At 38.1% G+C, this 18,283-nt stretch overlaps 1 protein-coding gene across 5 annotated transcripts; it reads right to left on the bottom strand.

Annotated features, from left to right (window-relative positions):
* Positions 1-1,290: 1,290 nt before the first annotated feature.
* Positions 1,291-18,187, bottom strand: LOC120013139. Of its 5 annotated transcripts, XR_005471368.1 has the most exons (18): positions 17,754-18,187; positions 16,783-17,182; positions 16,584-16,658; positions 16,430-16,492; positions 16,149-16,346; positions 13,544-14,131; positions 12,674-13,429; positions 11,688-11,969; positions 11,276-11,431; positions 10,720-11,150; positions 9,879-10,359; positions 8,813-9,133; positions 5,418-6,180; positions 5,240-5,310; positions 4,186-4,665; positions 3,462-3,500; positions 3,114-3,224; positions 1,818-1,949 (listed from the first exon to the last, which is right to left on the bottom strand). XR_005471368.1 is itself a non-coding variant. In XM_038864836.1 (17 exons), exons 1-17 carry the CDS (start codon positions 18,098-18,100, stop codon positions 1,758-1,760), a joined length of 5,643 nt encoding a protein of 1,880 aa, XP_038720764.1. In that variant the 5' UTR covers positions 18,101-18,187; the 3' UTR covers positions 1,291-1,757. The 5 variants fall into 5 exon arrangements, 4 of the variants coding, with proteins under 4 accessions (XP_038720764.1, XP_038720773.1, XP_038720796.1 ...); XM_038864836.1 differs by lacking the exon at positions 3,114-3,224 and having other exon boundaries at positions 1,291-1,949; XM_038864845.1 differs by lacking the exon at positions 3,114-3,224 and having other exon boundaries at positions 1,291-1,949; positions 5,240-5,298.
* Between the last annotated feature and the right edge of the window lie 96 nt (positions 18,188-18,283).

The raw sequence follows: 18,283 nt of genomic DNA, 5'->3' as shown, positions 1-18,283 counted from the left end.
GCGACGGAAATGTTATTCCGTCACTATTTTTAATCATATAAAACCTGCCATGAGTTGATATAAAGCCTGACAGGTATATTGGTAAACGAGATTTAGTGACGGACATGCTATTCCGTCACTAAATTTGTGACAGAATAACATTTTCGTCCCTAATTTAGGGACGGAATAACATTTTGGTCACTAAACATCCGTACCTGACCTCTATTTAACATAAAGCCTGGCAAGCCAGTGTGGTTAACGAGATTTAGTGTCGGAATTGAATTTTTGTCACTAAATCAGTGACGGAATATCATTTCCATCACTAACAATCCACACCCCTATAAGAAAAACAACGAAAAAACTACGATTTAGTGACGGAAGACAATTTTGTCGCTCATTTAGTGACGGATCGATATTTCCATCACTAACTCAGCGATGGAATTTTGGCACTGTCGCAAAATCGTATCATCTCTGACAAAAATCTCTGATCATATACGGATGTTTAGTGACGAAACTGTGTCCGTCACAAATCCGTGGCAAAAAGCCGTCGCAAAATCCATCACAACTTTTAACTGGATTTGGTGTTTAATTTTGTCACGAAATTAGTGACGGAATATATTCACCACGGAAATTTCCGTCACTAATGCCGTCGCAAACCTAGTCAGCTGTTAAATTAACTTTTGCAACAGAACTTTGACTGAATTCCATCGCTAATTGTAAATTTAGCCACGGAAATTATTCTGTGGCTAAATTCCGTCACAAAATCACCCCTTTGTTGTAGTGATTGCTTAAGGTAGATTAACTCCTCTGTTGAGTGTGATTGGTTGAATGCTAGGAACATCTCCTTGTAGGGCATGACCAGTAGAGTACAATGAGCACCTCCATGTAGAGGGTGAGTTGACGAGCAGCTCTTGGCGTGGCATGAAACCGGTAGAGTTCGATTAGCACCTTCGTGTAGAGTGTAGCCGAGGGAGTGCCAAGGGCTCCAATGCATAGAATGGCCAAGTGTTGTAGTTAGTGATCCGATGGTGGACTTGAGAAAATGAAATGTAAGGGAGAGAGGAAGAGCATATTACTGTTGTGATCTTCCATGAACCCCTTTTTGGTGACGTGAGTCATGTGGGTAGAGTACCAAGGTTAGGGTGAGTTCCAAGTCTGATATGTGTGAAGAGGGACTAGTGACAATAGCACTGGGCCAAGCCTTTTGACCTTGAACTATTTTTTGCACAACAATACCTCAGTGAAAGAAGGATTATATTGAACAAAATCCATAAGATCAGGTCGTCATTTAACAGCTAAAAAAACCCCAACTCAGGGAAAAAAAAAGTTTAATTTTAATGCCCATGAAGCTCCTTGGTAGGAAAAGGTTCATATATATGTGTGTGCTCGTTCATGCACATGCTCGGTTATATACATGTACAAATATATTCACAATTTCAAATACAAACTCATGTTCTTGCACACACCTACTTTAATACTCATGATACAGGAACAAGCTAAAATTGTTACAGTCCAGAATATCATCGCCTCTCCGGACCCCCCTCCTTTTTTTCCTTTCCCGCCGGCAGGAGAATCATTTCTTTTCTTTTATTGTTTATTATGATTGATCTGTAGTTCAAGGGCACTCTTCCTAATCCGAGTTTGAGATATAATAAGACCCAGACGTAGAGTCCCGTCGGCCTCGGTTCAGATTGCAAGGCAATCCGTGAATGGCATCTCGAGTCGAGAGGGCAATGACAACAAAATGTAATACAGTAAACGAGCAAGCTGCACTTCTCTTACAGCAAATTTGCACTCATGGGATTGGCAAAAACATGACTACGACACACCAACCTAGGTTCAGGTTCCCTGGAGCTGCTCGCAAAGAGAGACCCGAGTAAGGCAGGGGGAGCAATCGGAGCCGTTTGATATATCTTCTTCACTATGAGGTGTTTATCCAGAATCATCAACTCCAACAGTTTTCTACAACTCTGCAGAAGATTTGGAAGCCATCACGATCAGTTGTTCAGATAAAGAGCATAGAAAATGGTCATATAGCTTATATGATAATAAATGCGAACTAGAGGTCAAACAATATGAGAGTTTACATCTTTCTCACATGCTAAGCATGGAGACCAGCAAATGCACAAAATTACTACTACTTACTTTTTTGCATAGTACCAGCCACACCTGATTTGCTATTTCAATCATGACTTTTTTTTTTCCCGTGTAGTATGAGTTACTGCTAAATTTTACCATTCAACATCGTATTTGTAGCATTAGGAGAAAACTAACTTCTCCGGAAGTACAAGTGCAAAAGCAATTCATCCTTGATTGATGCATGCAAGAACATTAGCGACAATATGGTGTTGCTCTCAACTCTTGTATCAAAAGTCAGCTCTTGTATCCAAAGTCAGCTCTTGCATCCAAAGACAGTCACAGCATAATAGCTAGGCAGTAATAGAAATTGCAAGGTTAATCTTCCCTGAGATTAGCATAATTTAACAGACAAGCTAATTATTCATGTTCTGCTAGTCATTGTACCAGCTCAAAAGTCTCGAGCATTGTTCAGTACTTTAATTGATTGCATTTTCCCAAATGATGAATTTGCCATCCATGTAGAAAAAATTTATTCAAGCACCAAAGGGGCGCAACCCACAACTACACCAAGGACGAGCAGTTAACATACAAATTGATCAAATAACGTTGTTAAAATTAGTTACTTTGCCATTCAACTCAATAAGTTTACTTGTTGGGTTGGGGAATTTCACATCATTTATATTATATTCTAACATTCTCCCTCACGTGTGGCCTGGACAACTTCGACGGTCTAACATGTGCCCAACAAACAAGGCCCAGACTAGGGACTCACACAAGGACCCACACTTGGCACAACAATAAATGGGAGGTTAAATTGCAGAAGCTAAGGTTCGAACCCAAGAGCTCCAGCTCGGATAGTATATTAACATTAGTTACTTTGACATTCAACCCAACAAGTTAACTTGTTGGGTTGGAGCATTTCACATCATTTATATTATATTCTAACAAACATGAAATGCTTCCAATGTCGAGTAGGATAACAATATTTCCATTGTTCCCCAACATGAAAGTTCCCCTTTATGCTAATGACCATTGCCAACTGACATGGGACACACCTTATCCTAGCAGGAAACCAGCTTGACAATCTGTACTATTGTTTAATTGATCTCATTTTTCCTGAGATCAGAAATAATTCTCTAAGCAGAGTTGACTTTGACAATAATTCCCTGCAACATACAAATGAGACAATACTAATATCACACAATTTAAAAAAGCTTCTATTATCTCGTAGAGTAATAATATTTCCCTTGTTTGCCAAGATAAAACAAGAAGTGCAATGATTCTCTTTTCAAACTTCTCATAGGATTAGATGCGAGGTATTAAAGAGTAAAGACCCTAGAGTTTCAAGATAGAACAATGCTCCACCATAAAATTTCTATCAATTAAAAAATAAAATAGCATACCTGGGGATTTAATACATCCATCCGGTGGATAATATCATCCTGACAAGCAATGAAGAGAAACTTATGTTAGAAACGGTGTTTCATTTAATATTCCATAAGATCAATGAAACAAACCACATAGCAAACATAAGGGAGTAATTTCTTGAATAAGAAAAAATCTTTTGGCATTCGCATGCTTCGATTTAAAGAAGGTTTACAAACTGGCGGTTTATACAAGCCAACTAGAAGAGCAAAATGTGGACTGCAACTTAAAGGAGCTTCATTCAGAATTGACTAATAAGACAAGGAAATCATGGCTGGACCATAAAACCAAAAATAAAGAACCATTGATAATAGTATTTTCTCAGAGTAACATCAAATCAAAGGAACTCGGTTCTTTTTTTTTTCCCCCCTCACTTCCCTTGTCTGAGGAATAAAATTTGATCTGCACCAGGCATGAAGCCCAACATTTGCAGCCACTAAACAACAGTGGCCATCAACAGAAATTTTACCACAATATTCCCTTAATTAAAAAAAAATTCCAAGTAGGAAATTCAACGAAGATATTTGTGACGTACAAGCTAAAAACTAGAAAAAACTTGGACGTAATTATAAGCACTAAAAACCTGTAGACTCTGTGACTTGCACTCACCATTTTCGCTATGCATTAAGCCCGAGGTTATATCATTCAAAAGCAAAGTCTTGCAAACCATAGAAGAGGAAGTGTGCATGGAAAGTAGTATACCTCTAAAATTCCAGGATTTTGCATGACAATACCAATAACACGGCGTACAAGGCCATTGTAGACGACTCTGTTGATGGTTCCATCTCCATTTATCCACGGTATTATTGGCATATTTATTTCACCAGAGAGAAATTTGTAGGTTTCACCCCCTGTATTCACTTTAAATGATCCAACTCCTTGTGTATGGTCTTCATGCCCATTGGTACTTTTAATGCCACTTGATTGTAGAGCCAACTCTTCAGGAAGATTCAGAATAGTAATTTTGTGTTTATCAACATTCATGCTCACATCCTTCTGTGGCATCGAGCTACTAAAATCATGATCTTCAGGCTGTGGAATGATATTGCCATCTTGACCTCTCTCAAGGGACTTGGCCAACGAAGCTGGACTACGATCATAACAGAAGCCAGCCATTGAGGTCAAAAAAAACTTGGAGCGATACAAAGAATCAACAATGCGAACAGAGTCATATGCATTGACCTGTATGAATTCCAATAAAAATTAGACATGTTTATAATAATAGTAAAAACTTAAATACTTGATAATGCAAAATTCTTTTACGGAATATTTTAGTCTTTTTTTTCCAAAAATGAAAAGAAACCTGATAAGTTTTCAAGCTTACTACCCAATCTAATCCTAGCTTCCATATTTGACACTTCTAATGGATCTATGATATCCAAGAAAAGAATATGTAATAATGTCTGACAAAACCCCTTGATCGTCTACCACCTAAAGGTGAAATAACTCTGCTGACAAAGAGTGAACAAGCAAAAAATGTGCCCCCTCTTAGAACAATAGTCCCAACAGTCAAGTTACCAGACCAATTAAGTATTGGCAACTTCACCCAAGCAAATTCTTGTGAAATAGGATGAATCAGACCAGAAATAGAGCAGGCACGCAACATTTGAGTTGAGGATGGCTGATGAAAGAGACTCAAAGGTATGATCTGCTCAACTACGCGTGCGAAAATGCACTGCTACTCTGCAGGTAGACTGTCCTAGTAACTTCACAAAATAAGAGAGAATACTTAACAAAAAAACATTAGTGACCTGACCTTTAAAGCTTGTCCAAAAGCTTCCAGCACATCAATAATGAGTTTGACCGTCTCTTCTCCTGAAATATCACCTAGACATATTCAAGACGGTGACGTTCTATACAAAATAATCTTTCCAAATCAAAAGCAGACACGTGTGGAATGTCATTTAGAAATGAGAGTGTGTCAAAAGATATACCCTGCAAAGACACAACTTGGGAGACTTCTTCCATACTCAAACCTTGGTCACCAGACTTCTGAATAGCAGCACAAACAGCCTTGAAGACATCAGAACTAAAGAGACCTATTTGCTCTTCACTACAAGTTTTAGGCAGAAAATACTCAGCATAGCCAGTCATTGCTTCCCAATCAGGCTCACTAATATGTCCAACTACGGGGAAAGTGCGGTCAAAATTAAGGATTCCCTTGGTATGTTCAGAATGATTCACATTTTTCTCATTGAAGGACACGTTATCATTGAAGGAAAGCTCACGGGCAAAAGTATTATCATCCTCCTTAAATATTTCAAGAGTATTAGCCATTGAAATTGTGACACGACGCATGCATACCATTATACCAGGAAAACCTTTCTCTCGGCGAGAAATGAGTTCACCTTCTGTTAAGGATTTCATTTTCTTAGCCTTATCACTATCATGAAATTCACCATCCTCAATTTTACGTTTCAAGCATCTGTCTTCTGTCTCTCCAAAACCTTCATCTGGCATGCAAGGAGAAACAGATAGCTCACCAGAAAAAACAAGAGCAAACAACTGGAATATGTCCCCACACTGAAAATCTGAATTAAGATTAACTCCCACTTCAATTAGATCTTTCTGTCTTTCAAGGAGCTGACCCAAAAACATGGTAGCTCTCTTTCCAGTATTAGCCGGAAATGGCGATTTAGAAAGACCATGTAAGAATTGCTGAGAAAGCTCAAAGGGCTGAGCATCACCACCTCCAATCTACCAAATGATGAAGGAAAGTAAGTAAAACCCAAATTATGTCCTATGGGAATCAGCTAAAAAAGGATACATGCAACCAGTACAAACAACAGTCAAATTAATAAATTGCACCATCCAATTAGAATTGCAGTACATAGACTGCAAAGTGATTAAAAAGAAACAAAAATGAGCAAATAATAAACCAACAAAATTCAGAGGTCGAATACATGCAACCAGTACAAACAATAGTCAAATTAATAAATGGCACGATCCAATTAGAATTGCAGTACATAGACAGCAAAGTGATTAATATGAAACGAAAATGAGCAAATAACAAACCAACAAAATTCAGAAGTCAAAATCTACAATTTCGACAAGCATAACATGATGTTTAGCAACCAAATCCAGAGGTAACCACATTCTAAATGAAAATAGACCATCAAATTGCAAAAAACACAGTCTGGAGTCATAGTCAGAAACAACAATTAAAAAACCACTGCGTCTATTGCATCTTTTCGTTTAAAAAACACCCATGCCTATCCAAACTTATTTGACATAACATGCATGTTAATATCAGAAATATATTAGACATAAAACCATCGTCTTATGCGCATATTTTAGCCGAATGAAGATGTAAAAACACAAGCAACAAGATGAATTGTCATTGTACAAAGATGTTGTAATGTCTTATCACAATTGTGTTTTTTTTTTTTGAAAGCAAAATTCTTATAACAAATTCTCATAGTTGGAGGGCTAAAGTGCGAATAACAAAGAGCTCTTAGGTAGAAGGAAGTGAAGGTTAAGATGAATTGTCATAGGACTTAAAGTGAGAATAACAAAGAGCTCTTAACCTAGTGATAACTTCTCCTTAAGACTTGAACTAGGACAAGGTTCAAGTGTATGCTCCCGGTAATACTACTATTAGTTAAAAACAGAAAAAGACTTATCCCCAAAAAAAAAAAACAGCAGGCCTAAAGTGCGGATAACAGTTCTTCTCTAGGGCCAAATAATTCGGGTACCGAGGACCCAAACCGAACTCAATTTTATGTATCTTCTTAGTTTATTCTTACTCTTCTGCTGGGCTAGCAACATCGTGATATCATAGCGGTATTATGGGGAACTCTTCTCTGTGTTTTAACTAATGGGAATGATACAAGTGAAAGGTGAAGCACACAGATTTGAATCAAGCTCCTGATAACGGTTTCTGACAGGGGAAAAAAAAGGAACTCTTTTTCCAGCATCCAGAAGCTAAACAAGTGAGGCATAGTTTAAGAACCCATATCCACAGTACCTTTTCCATATTTAACAAACTTAGATAGCAAGTGCTAGTAAGGGACTCTTTCCCTTCCCTAAGGTAGACTTATTCCTATGTGCCACAAAAGGAGAGACATATAAATGCTGTGTTACATCCAATAACCCATGAGAGGTGCGCTTAGGTAGTTGTTGCTGTTTCTACCTCCGAAGAGGTAGGAGGACCTTTCAAGGGGAATGACCAGATCAAAGACAACTTGCAGGAAACTTCAAGGCCATCCTACTAAATATAGAGGATGTAGCAAAAGGAAAAGTCCTTTAAATCACAAGCACACTTGCCTGAAATAACAGATTCTCTCGTGCTCAAGCACACTCTCCTAATCTCCTTTATGCAGAAGAACTACAGACATTCAAACAGATGACGGCTAGATTGGAGGGTTTTTCGGCTTCCGCTACTACCTCCAATTTCTATTTGTTGGGTCTTGATGAAATCCAAATGCAAAAAAGCAGCCATGTCAATATACCAATCAAGAGTCAATCCCTGATTTGGTCCCTCCCTCCTCCAATACTCGAACTAAAAGTAAGTTCCATTTTCTAGTCATTAACAATTTGATCTTCCTATGTCTATATGGAAAGGAGTTTAGATTTTAGAACTCATATTCATCGCTCTACCTCATCATTTATTCCCCACCATTTGTAAAATGGAAGATCAATCGGTTAATCTGTTTAATAAAGGGGTCATTAGAAGGTTTCGCTCCATCATTTTCAAGATGGGCATGGGAGATATCCATACACAATCTTAAGGAGGAGTCTACTGTAAATTCGTATTTAACTCATAGTTTTCAGCCCAATGTGAAAATAATTATTTTTCATCTCTTCTCCTCCCTTTCTCCTAATCTTCCGGATTAAATTCATGAACAGAAAAACGTTGTTCCTAATAAGCAGGAGTGCCTAATTAATGCAAAATACAGAAAGAATAAGAAATATTCGCTGCACCTCTTCCTTAGGCACTTGAGCGCTATTTGACAACAAGGATAAGAACCTCTCCCTTTTCTTTTGTGACTTTTCCCTTTCTATTAATACCATAGCTGCTTCTACTTACCCACAAACTAAACTAAACTTAAAGCAGCTATAGCCTAAAGTTAATAGTGTCGATAGCAAGTCTCTAGCTCACACCTTTTGAATTCCTTTTCCTAAGAATGCAAATGTTGCTTATCGAAAGAAAAAACATTGGCAATTTTTCCCCTACCGATATCCTACTAGCTAACTTATAATGAATGAAAAAAAAGAAAAAAAAAAACAACAACTAAATTTGAAAGAAAGAAGATATGGCAGGCAGATACTTGTAGGTGATACCAGGATCACCCATCAACATTGATAGTATTGAATTAAACAACATTACCATGATTTTCTTATCTCTGAGGTAGCTAAATGCCGCAAAAAGATCGTGTTCTGAATAACGCCGTAGAGTTTCTGCCAGCAGGTATTGCAGCTTTGGTGAAGTTGCGGTGCTCAAAAAGACAAGCTTAAACAGCTCTACAGCATTAGAAACAGCCAGTGACCCATTGACTTGTCCACTAACACTAGTGCCTCTACTCAAGAGTTTAATAAACTTATGATGAAGCTGATGATGTTTTAGTCTTCGTCCTGAATCCCTTCGGCAATTCCTATCAAGATTTAGGATACCGTCACTGCAAACAGCTGACGAAGTCATTTCACATCCCTGGGTTTCACAAGAAAACAAGTAAGGATTTTGGTCATCCAGTTTCCAGAAGTAATAAACAGCAAGATAAATAATATGTCCAATGCAATAGGTTCAACCAGCAAAAAGCTGGAAGACTTGTGCACGGATATGCGCAAACCTTATCCCTCATAATATAAAGAGGTTGTTTCCAAGAATTGAACCAAGTGCAACCTAGAGGTCACAGGTTCAATTCCTGAAAAGGTTTGCGTACATTATGTTTGTCCCCACCTCGCAAACTACGGAGCAACAGGTCGGGTATCCTTTCGTGACGGGTTTGAAAAGCAAAATCAAAACCGTTTTCAAACCCCATAGGGTTTTAAATGGATCGGGTATCCTGCGGATAGTGCCCGGATCGGTTTTTTTTGTCATCCCTATGTGCAAGAGAGTTGTTTACCTTTTACACGCTAAGTATAAAGTCACCATAAAAAAGGTAAACAATTCTTGTACACAAGGCTCCCATTGTGGGCGGGGTGAGACAAACAGAATGTACGGAAACCTTACCATCACATAATATGATTATGTGGAGAGGTTGTTTCCAAGAATTGAACTTGTGACCTCTAGGTTGCAGCAGGTTCAATTCCTAGAAACAACCTCACCACATATTATAAGGGGTATGGTGTGCATCCCGCCTATCTCCATACTCAAATAAAAGTTCTTCCTACTATTCTCTTTGAAATACAATGATAAACTAAATGAGTGTGAATAAAGAAAAGAAGGTATGTACATAATCTTCAGCATTCATGTCCAGATCTGACAACTCTTCGGGGACAGACCCAGCAAGTTTGGAAGGTTCTATTTTACCAACTGGCTTGTATCGAAGTGCATCCTCTAAGGTTCTCTTAATTTCTTTGTCCTCAAAATCAACCCACCGTTCTTCCCCAAAACCTATGTCGTCAGTATGTCCAACATGATTAGAGGACTCCCTGTCACGCACTTCCCCTGATGAACATCGCAAAAACACTCTACAGCCATCATTATCGAGCAACCTGTTCTGATTTTGTTCAAGGTGCTTTGCATATCGTTGACCAAGTATATTGCAGAGCTTCATGATGGCCTTTCTAAATTTTCTATTTGTTTTAAGTGAAGACATTCTCCTTGCACAAGTTCTTGGAGGTGCTGGTAGGCCAGGGAGTAAAGCCCAGTCTATGCGGTGAATTTTTGCTCCAAGAGCAGCACGTTGCTTTACATACTGGATCACCAATTGCCTGAAAGTAAAGAGGAAAACTTGTGAAGAACAAAAAGAAATACAAAAATCTTATTATTCTTCCTGAAAAATAAAGCACAGCCCTAGTCTGGCCAGCAGATGATCCACCATGCCAGAAGAGAACGGAGAACCACAAGACTACAATGAAGTTCAAATATCAAGAAAAAAAATAAATAAAACATTTTCCAATATTATAATATATTCATATAAAACCCCATCTCAAACACACTTTTTGGAAGGACCATAACTCAGATGGGGTTAACCATTGATAAACTAAAGATAACCATGATATCTGTAAAATTACTGCAGATCAATACTTTTGGCACATTATTCGTGTGCCCTAAATATGAGGTTCTTTTACCTATCTGCCTCATCTGTCCATGAAAACCTTCTTCCACGAGTTTGTCTCATATTTGGAAATGCACACTGGCTCATTAAGGCATAACATTGGTCAACTTCGTGAGTTCCTGGCCCTTCTGAAGTCTTAGGACCAGATTCCTCAAAATATGCTGGCACGTGAATATCATCCTCTCCAGAAACAGCTAGATATGAATTTTGTTCCTCTGAGAATGGGTCAAAAGCATCAGCTTGCCTTGCCAGTCGCTCTTCACCCAACTGTACAGTTCCAGCGTCAATTCTTGCAAACTTACGTGAGCTTGCTTCTGAAGATTTCTTTCTCTTTGAAGAAGTGCATCTACCTTTTTGTGTTTGATACTCAACCCCATTGACATCTTGAAGACCCTGATATAAATTAACACGCCGATGACGCTGATCATAGTAAACACGAAGCACCTGCATGTAGCACCAAAAGAGGCACAATCATATAATTAATGAAGGTCAAAAATAAATTAACTAAGAGCTCCACTTGCCAATCAGCTAAAGAAAACAAAGATAAGTTAACTTAAAAACAAGGTCACCTGCTGTAAGGTCAGATTAAGATCCTTTGCAATATTCTCACACTCATTGAAGGGAAGTTTTTTCTTTAGACCATCTTTCAACACAAGCTTTAGTAGCTGCGCACGCTGATCGGCTGTCATGACTCGAACTGAAGCCCATGATCGGCCGAGGAAAACCTGTACCAATCAACCATGTCAAAAAGAGCTTCTCGCATGCATATTTCAAATACCATAAATCTTGAGGGTTATCACATACAAAGGAACACAAAATACAGGATATAATCACCACATGATTTTAATTAGTAGCCAATCACCATGCATCAACACAAACGTATGCCGTTTAATTAGTAGCACTAACTGACTTTAATTTTAACAAGCTTTTAAAATCATTTAATACAAAGAACTTTGAAAACAACACAGTGTAAGTGTCAACCTCATGAGCAGCAGATCCAGGGAATGCGTGTAAAGCAGTTTGGGGATTAGCAGTGGCATAACAATACTCCAACGTGTGCCAATACTCATCAACAGCCTCTCTATTTGAGAGGAAAAAGTCATGTCTGATTCTCGGACGAAGATCAAAAGATCTCATATTCGATGTTGCGACTGTTGATGGTGGTTCCTCAATATAAGGTTTGAGTTCCAATGCATGTGTAAATGAGGCATGTGGGACCTTGCCTCCAACATTTGCACATCCATTAGTTATCAGCCGAATCAACTGTGTCAAATTCCAATGTAAGGCATCACAGTACTGAGATTTAAAAAATAAGGCTAAACAAACATATTAAACAAATTGATTTGAAAACAAAAATAATGGTCTTATTATTTACAAACATTGATCCCCGAGCATGATGGGAAAAATCAAATAAAAATGAAAGCTTTCATGTGCGAAATAACAAATTAGACATAAACTTGATCTAATTAACATTTAATTGGATCTGTGGCTTCAAGTCACATCCCAAATACTGAATGATGCCAACTCTAAATCAATTAAATTAACACAAATGATTTAAACATTGATGCATAAAACATTCCTGATGCCTTTCGATTTTTTTTTTCACAATATAGAAAGCAAGATATAACTAACTGCTTAGGATTTTGAACAAGTTAAAGGTTGAAACAACTAATATATTATATTAGTTTTTAACAAGGAGCTCTTGGCCTAGTGGTAGCCACTCCATAGGATTTCTACAAGTTGAAGATTCGAATCCTCCCACACGCTAAAAAATAACTAAACATTATTCATCAAAAAAAATCATTACTACACTTTGAATGAATTTGGATCTCCAGTTACAAACCAGTAACCACACCAAGAAAACAGTGCAGCAAGAAGCACAACCATTTGATTTTCAGCCAAAAACTAGAGGTGGACCAATTTATACAGAGAGAAGCGCCTGACCACTTAATATCGACAGATCGTACCTTCAATCGTCTTAAAATGTCGATGAGCATTGATAGTCTTCCGGTTGCATGAGTATCCATCAGAAGTTTATACTCTTTAATAGGCAGATCAGAGAGAGATAATTTGCGGCTACACATCTCAATCATGTCATCATATTTCTGAGATGATCCTGCAACTTGTAAGAATAACTCAAAAGGAATAGCTTTAATAGCTGCTTCAAGTGAGAACAGATTGCAACTTCTGTGACTATTATTCATGCCATTCATGTAATCACCAACTGATAAAGCATCATGCAAATCTAAAGAACTAGTCACGTAACTCCATAGAAAGCTATGAAGCAACTTGGAACGAACCATTTTTGCTGAAACAAAGCCATTAGCACGCCTGGATTCTGACTCAATAGCTTTGGCATCAGAAGGTGCACGGATTTGAGTTCTTTGGATTCCATCCAACACAGGAATTGTGTTACTAATCTTGCACCTATTTGAGCCCAGGCCACGAATTTTCTTCTCAAAGGACCTTATTCTATCATGAATTTCACCAATTAGTTCAGGAGGTAAACCTTGAACAGATGGGTGCAGCACCACTTGAGTCATTCGGTTGCGACCACAATTTGTGACATTGGGGACATTGACGTGTATGCATTTGCAGCGACCAAGTTGTTGAAGCTTATTCAAAATTCGGTCAATAGTCTTTCTGTCTGTTGTTGTGCTCTTGTCCTTTTCCAAACTCACAAGCCACCTATATAGCTCACCTCTCAAAAGGAACTTCTCAGCCTAAAGAAGAAACCAAATATTCTTTTTAGTAATAATATATACCACATTATAAAACAATGCACTGGAGCTAATTTTGTGGAAGAACCATTCAATGAAATCAATCATAAAGAAAACCTGTAGTCTTTCCAGTATCCTCTGTTCTCTCAAGGCACCATCAGCAGTCAAACGCACATATTGAAGGTTTTGACATGATCTAGAATCAAATGGTTCTGACAAAGGAAGAGGCATGTCTTCTGATATGGCATGGTTTGTTTCCATCACTGTATTCGATAAATAAACTTCTGCATCAGGAGCAATACTGTTTGGGTCATAGAGTTGGTTGTCAGGAGAGATTGGCACTGGGTTAGTCTTAGCAATGCCATTCTCAAATTCTGTAACAACCTCTTTGTCATTTACTTTCTGGGGAGGAGCGAAATCAGCTTCAGAAGCTGAATGACCATACTCCAGAAATTTTTGAGTGGGTCTGTGAAGAACATCCAGATTGTTGACATCTGAATCAACACTTTTATTTCTGCTACTGACAATTTTTGAGTTAATTGATAATGCATTTGATGCTTCAGAATCACAATTCTTTGATGTCCAAAGTCTATAAGCAAATTGTCTTTTATGGTTTTCTGGCTGCAGATGCATCCCGAACCTGGAGATTATATTATGAAACCGAGGATAGTTCCTCTTCTTATCAATTCCAAGCCTCTCACACACCTGGTCCAAGAAAATGAGTATAGAAACATTTATGAGTTGAACTGCAACAGATTTTGCAAGTGTAGGAACATATAATGCAAAACCAAAGAATGAGGTACAATGTTCCATAATAGAAGCAACAGACTATTATGTGCCACACAATGGCCAAGTTACAAACATTCATAGAGACTAATTTCATCATCAATTGTCAAGCACTGTTCCCACATTGACTGATCATCAGATTAATATAAGCCATGAGTAAAAGAATTGAAAAGGCATTTCGGCTACACCTTTTATTTTGACTAAGGATTTCAGTTACATGAAAACGAATTTGATGATCCTGAATGAGAATTCTTAGCTGTCCAAAGTCAACATTTTTTTGTTTTCTGTTAACATTCGGTTTTTTGTTCACATATGTATCCTAAACTTGGACAGTTAGTGATGGAATGGGTTTTATCTTCTTCATCAAATATGGGTGTTGATAATCCCTCCAATCTGTTCCGTGATGGATATTCTTCCTCTCCTACATCATGAAAAAGATTCTCTACAACCCATAAATTTTTTTCATCCTTAAGACTACCTTCCGGTATGTCCAAGGGTTTGCAGTTGCCTTCCGGTATCTCCATATAGGCTTCCGCAAGTCTCTGTTGCTGAATAGCTTGTGCAATCCGCGACAATTCTTCAATCTTATGTCTCATCTCAGCCATCTCTTTTTGTTGAAGTAATTTTCCTCTTGGATCGTGAACTTTACCAGTTAGACAACATGTAAATAGAGAAATAAATGTTCCACATATCTACTAATGCACAAATTGTAGAATGCACGCAAAATCACTGTATGTAAAAGATAATTATTAAATTATGCCTATAGAGTATACACAAGTTAAAGAGAAACCCTTTTCAGATAACTCTCTGATTTCCAAGCAATCAGCTCCCTCTCACATTTGTCTTCTCTTTTTTTGTTAGTAATTTTCAACTTGGAAACAAAGCATTCAATCCCAAAGAAACGTAAAATCATACACCATGTTCTTGATCAAGCAGTGCTATTTATATGAGTTTGCACAGTTGCTAAAGTCGATCATTTTAACACCAGCCATTTGAAAAAGAGACAGAGTATAGATTGAATCTCATTGACTACTAAAATAGTATGACTAAGTTATCGTTGACACCGAGTATTTATATTTCTATGAGTTGTCCAGTCGCTAAAGTCAAACAAATGATTGCCAACATTAGTCTTTTAAGTGGTTGGATGGTATATATATGTGTGTGTGTGTGTGTGTGAGAGAGAGAGAGAGAGAGAGAGAGAGACATCTGTTAGTTGTTTTTTTTCCAAACAACTGGGGCAGTTAGTAATTATTAATATTGATAAGTTGATTTAGCTTTGTTTGCACTGGGACTAAGTTTGACAACTGACTTAGAGGAACAACAAAATTTTAGAAAATGAGAGGACAGGATCAAAAGTAGGAGACCTCCTGGAATGAAATTTAACCATTCAAATCACAATGGTAAAACTGGAGGGGATCACATGGCTTGCCTAAACAATCTGCTGTGTGGTTTATTAAGAGTAAGAATAAGATAGAATATCTAACGTGAGGATTCAGGACAGAAAGATTATGGCTGTCACATCTCTTCGTCTTCCTTTCTTTCCTTCTTATCTTTCTTAGTAGTTTCCATCTTAAGAGATTCATGGTGAAAAATTAGAGCTCCTGCCACATCACAGTTTCCACTACCTTCATTATTACATTGGTCTGAGTTTTACATCTATGCGAATGATAACACTGAGGAGTAACTCAATATTGTTCAAGGTTGAAAAAGAAGGAATAGAACCTTCTCCTCTTTTCCTAGGTTTGGTGTTTCTTATTATCCTTTCTTTCCCAGGAAGGTTACGGGCTTAGAGGGCACAGAACTATGAGGTAGGTTGGACACAGATACCACATGTAAAACATTGAGGAAACGTCACCTAAGAAACAATAATTTAACGCCACAATCAGCATTTGGACAAAAAAAAAAATTTAAAAACAAAACAAAACAAAGTACACACCTCCACAACAGTCAAGCCATCAGAACCTGCTGCATCAACCATATCATATATCTGATATTCAATGGGAAGATCAACAAGCTGGTCAGACTTTTGTGATCTCCTTCCAAATTTTACTGGTTGTTCATTGACAAATCCAGGAGCTTCGGGCTCAAAATTCTTAGGAGAAAGCTTCTTCAACAAACGAAGGCAACGCTCAACCTGCCTAACGTAGAAACGTGTCAAACAATGAAACTCAAGACTCTTCACACAATCTTGATTGGGTGATTATTTTTTTACATGACCTTCTTGTTAACTTTAGCTTCAAACTCCTCAACAATACCTGCATCTTTCAACCTGCGACAAATCTGATAGAACATTGTGCTGGGAACATCAGGAAACCCGGTAAACTAATAGAAAATTCAAAGCTGTCAGAATGCAAAACAGATAACTACTTACATTTCTCCAAGCTCTATGTGCAAAATGTGCTCCAGTATAACCAAGGTCCTGTTTAATATCTGAGACCACGAGAACCTTCAATAACAAAAAAAAAATCAGCATCATTAAATAATGTAACCAAAGATATCTTTTCTTTTCTTTTCTTTTTTTGAGAAGATGTACCAAAGATATCTAACCAACACATAGTGTAACATTTAACCTTGTCACTAGCTTCATCAAGTTTCTCACAAACTGCTTTCATGGCAGGTATATAATCCTTTACGAGCACATCCTCTTTAATCGAATCTCCATTAAAGTCATCTCCAAACACATCACTTTCCTCTGCATTCCCAAGACTGTCCAAGTTTCGTCCTTCTTTGTGAATCTCAATCCGTTGCTGAGAGCCCAAATGCCTAGCATAGCGATATAAGTGCATTAAATTGGTGGTCACACTTGGACTTTTTACGATATCCCCTTCACCGCAAGCTTCTTTTGTCTTTACAACTGCTGGTTGTCTCACAATCAACTCTCGGCATTCAAGGTTCCTCACTATATAAAAAAGGTCCTTTCCTTGAATGCCAAATTCCTTCCCAAGTTGACTCTGTGTGATCCCATGTGTTCTGCAAGTATCCCAGTTTGGTCATAACATCACCGATTCACAGGAAACAGCTTTTGTTCTTAAATTAGTGGAAATAATTCAGTAACTAGAGCATCTTCATTCACCTCATTAGACAACTAACATCTTATAGATTGGATCAAATGTATGCCCATTCAAACAAGAATTCTCATGTTTTAAACTTTTCATCAATGGGTCAATTATCCTTTACAATTGAGCAAATACTTGCGTTCACACTATTCCACGTATCATCCTCAACCAACAGACAACAATTTCCTCTCAAAATAACCCAAAAAAGGTATCTTCTTTTGGCTTACTATGGCCAAATAAAGAGAGTATTCCATCAACCTAACAAGTGAACTAAGCAAGTTTGTTTACCATACAAATTCCTATCAACAATCACCAAATGTAATAATCCCTGTACCCTCAAACTCGCAAACAACCACATTACAAAAAAATTACTTACATATGCGTAAAAATACATTATGTGCGTGTATATTGAGTGTTAGTGTCTACATTATGCATTATGCATGTTCAATATCAAAACTGAAATTTTAAGATCAAGAGAAGCCAACCGAGCTACAGCAAGTCTTTCGAGCGTGCGACGCTGCTGTACATTAATGCTGGTAATGGAATCGTAGAGCCCAACGAAGTTGTCCCGGAGCTCCTCCTTAGCGATGATCATCACGTCCAGTCTCTCGGCGTCCTCAACGGCCTGAATTGAGGCGTCACCGTGTTGGTAAAATCTCCCATTGGGAGCCTTTAATTGGAGGGCAGGAATTACTAACAGGTTTCTCCAAACGGAGGCTTTGAGGGACGGGGTTACAGGAACGGCAAGGGCTGGCCAGAGGGAGGCTATTGGGAGACCCCTCGAGCCTCTCGAGCAGATTTCGTCGAGGGCGGAGGAGATGAACGAGTCCATGACAACAAAAGGGATTGTCTGGTATGGAGGAAAATGACGGGGGAAAGAATTTTCGCGTGTTTAGGGGCGGGATGGTGGCTTGGTCATGGCGGTACTGTTGGGGGAGAAGTGATGTATTAGGTTATTAAAAAGAAACAGTAAAAATAAAATCTTACTGCAATGAGAAACAATTTACTGAGCCAA

Source organism: Tripterygium wilfordii, chromosome 2, assembly GCF_013401445.1.
Source record: "Tripterygium wilfordii isolate XIE 37 chromosome 2, ASM1340144v1, whole genome shotgun sequence".
In the NCBI taxonomy this organism is placed as follows: Eukaryota; Viridiplantae; Streptophyta; class Magnoliopsida; order Celastrales; family Celastraceae; genus Tripterygium; species Tripterygium wilfordii.
This window is presented reverse-complemented; position numbering and strand designations above follow the sequence as displayed.

What these genes read in the sequence shown, in the direction of transcription:
- LOC120013139 (XM_038864836.1), bottom strand. Translation starts at nt 18,100, where the DNA reads ATGGACTCGTTCATCTCCTCCGCCCTCGACGAAATCTGCTCGAGAGGC. An exon ending in GAAAGACTTGCTGTAGCTCG is followed by an intron (nt 17,183 to 17,753) that starts GTTGGCTTCTCT and finishes GGATACTTGCAG; the next exon opens with AACACATGGGATCACACAGA. An exon ending in ATGGCTTGACTGTTGTGGAG is followed by an intron (nt 14,132 to 16,148) that starts GTGTGTACTTTG and finishes TTCTTGGACCAG; the next exon opens with GTGTGTGAGAGGCTTGGAAT.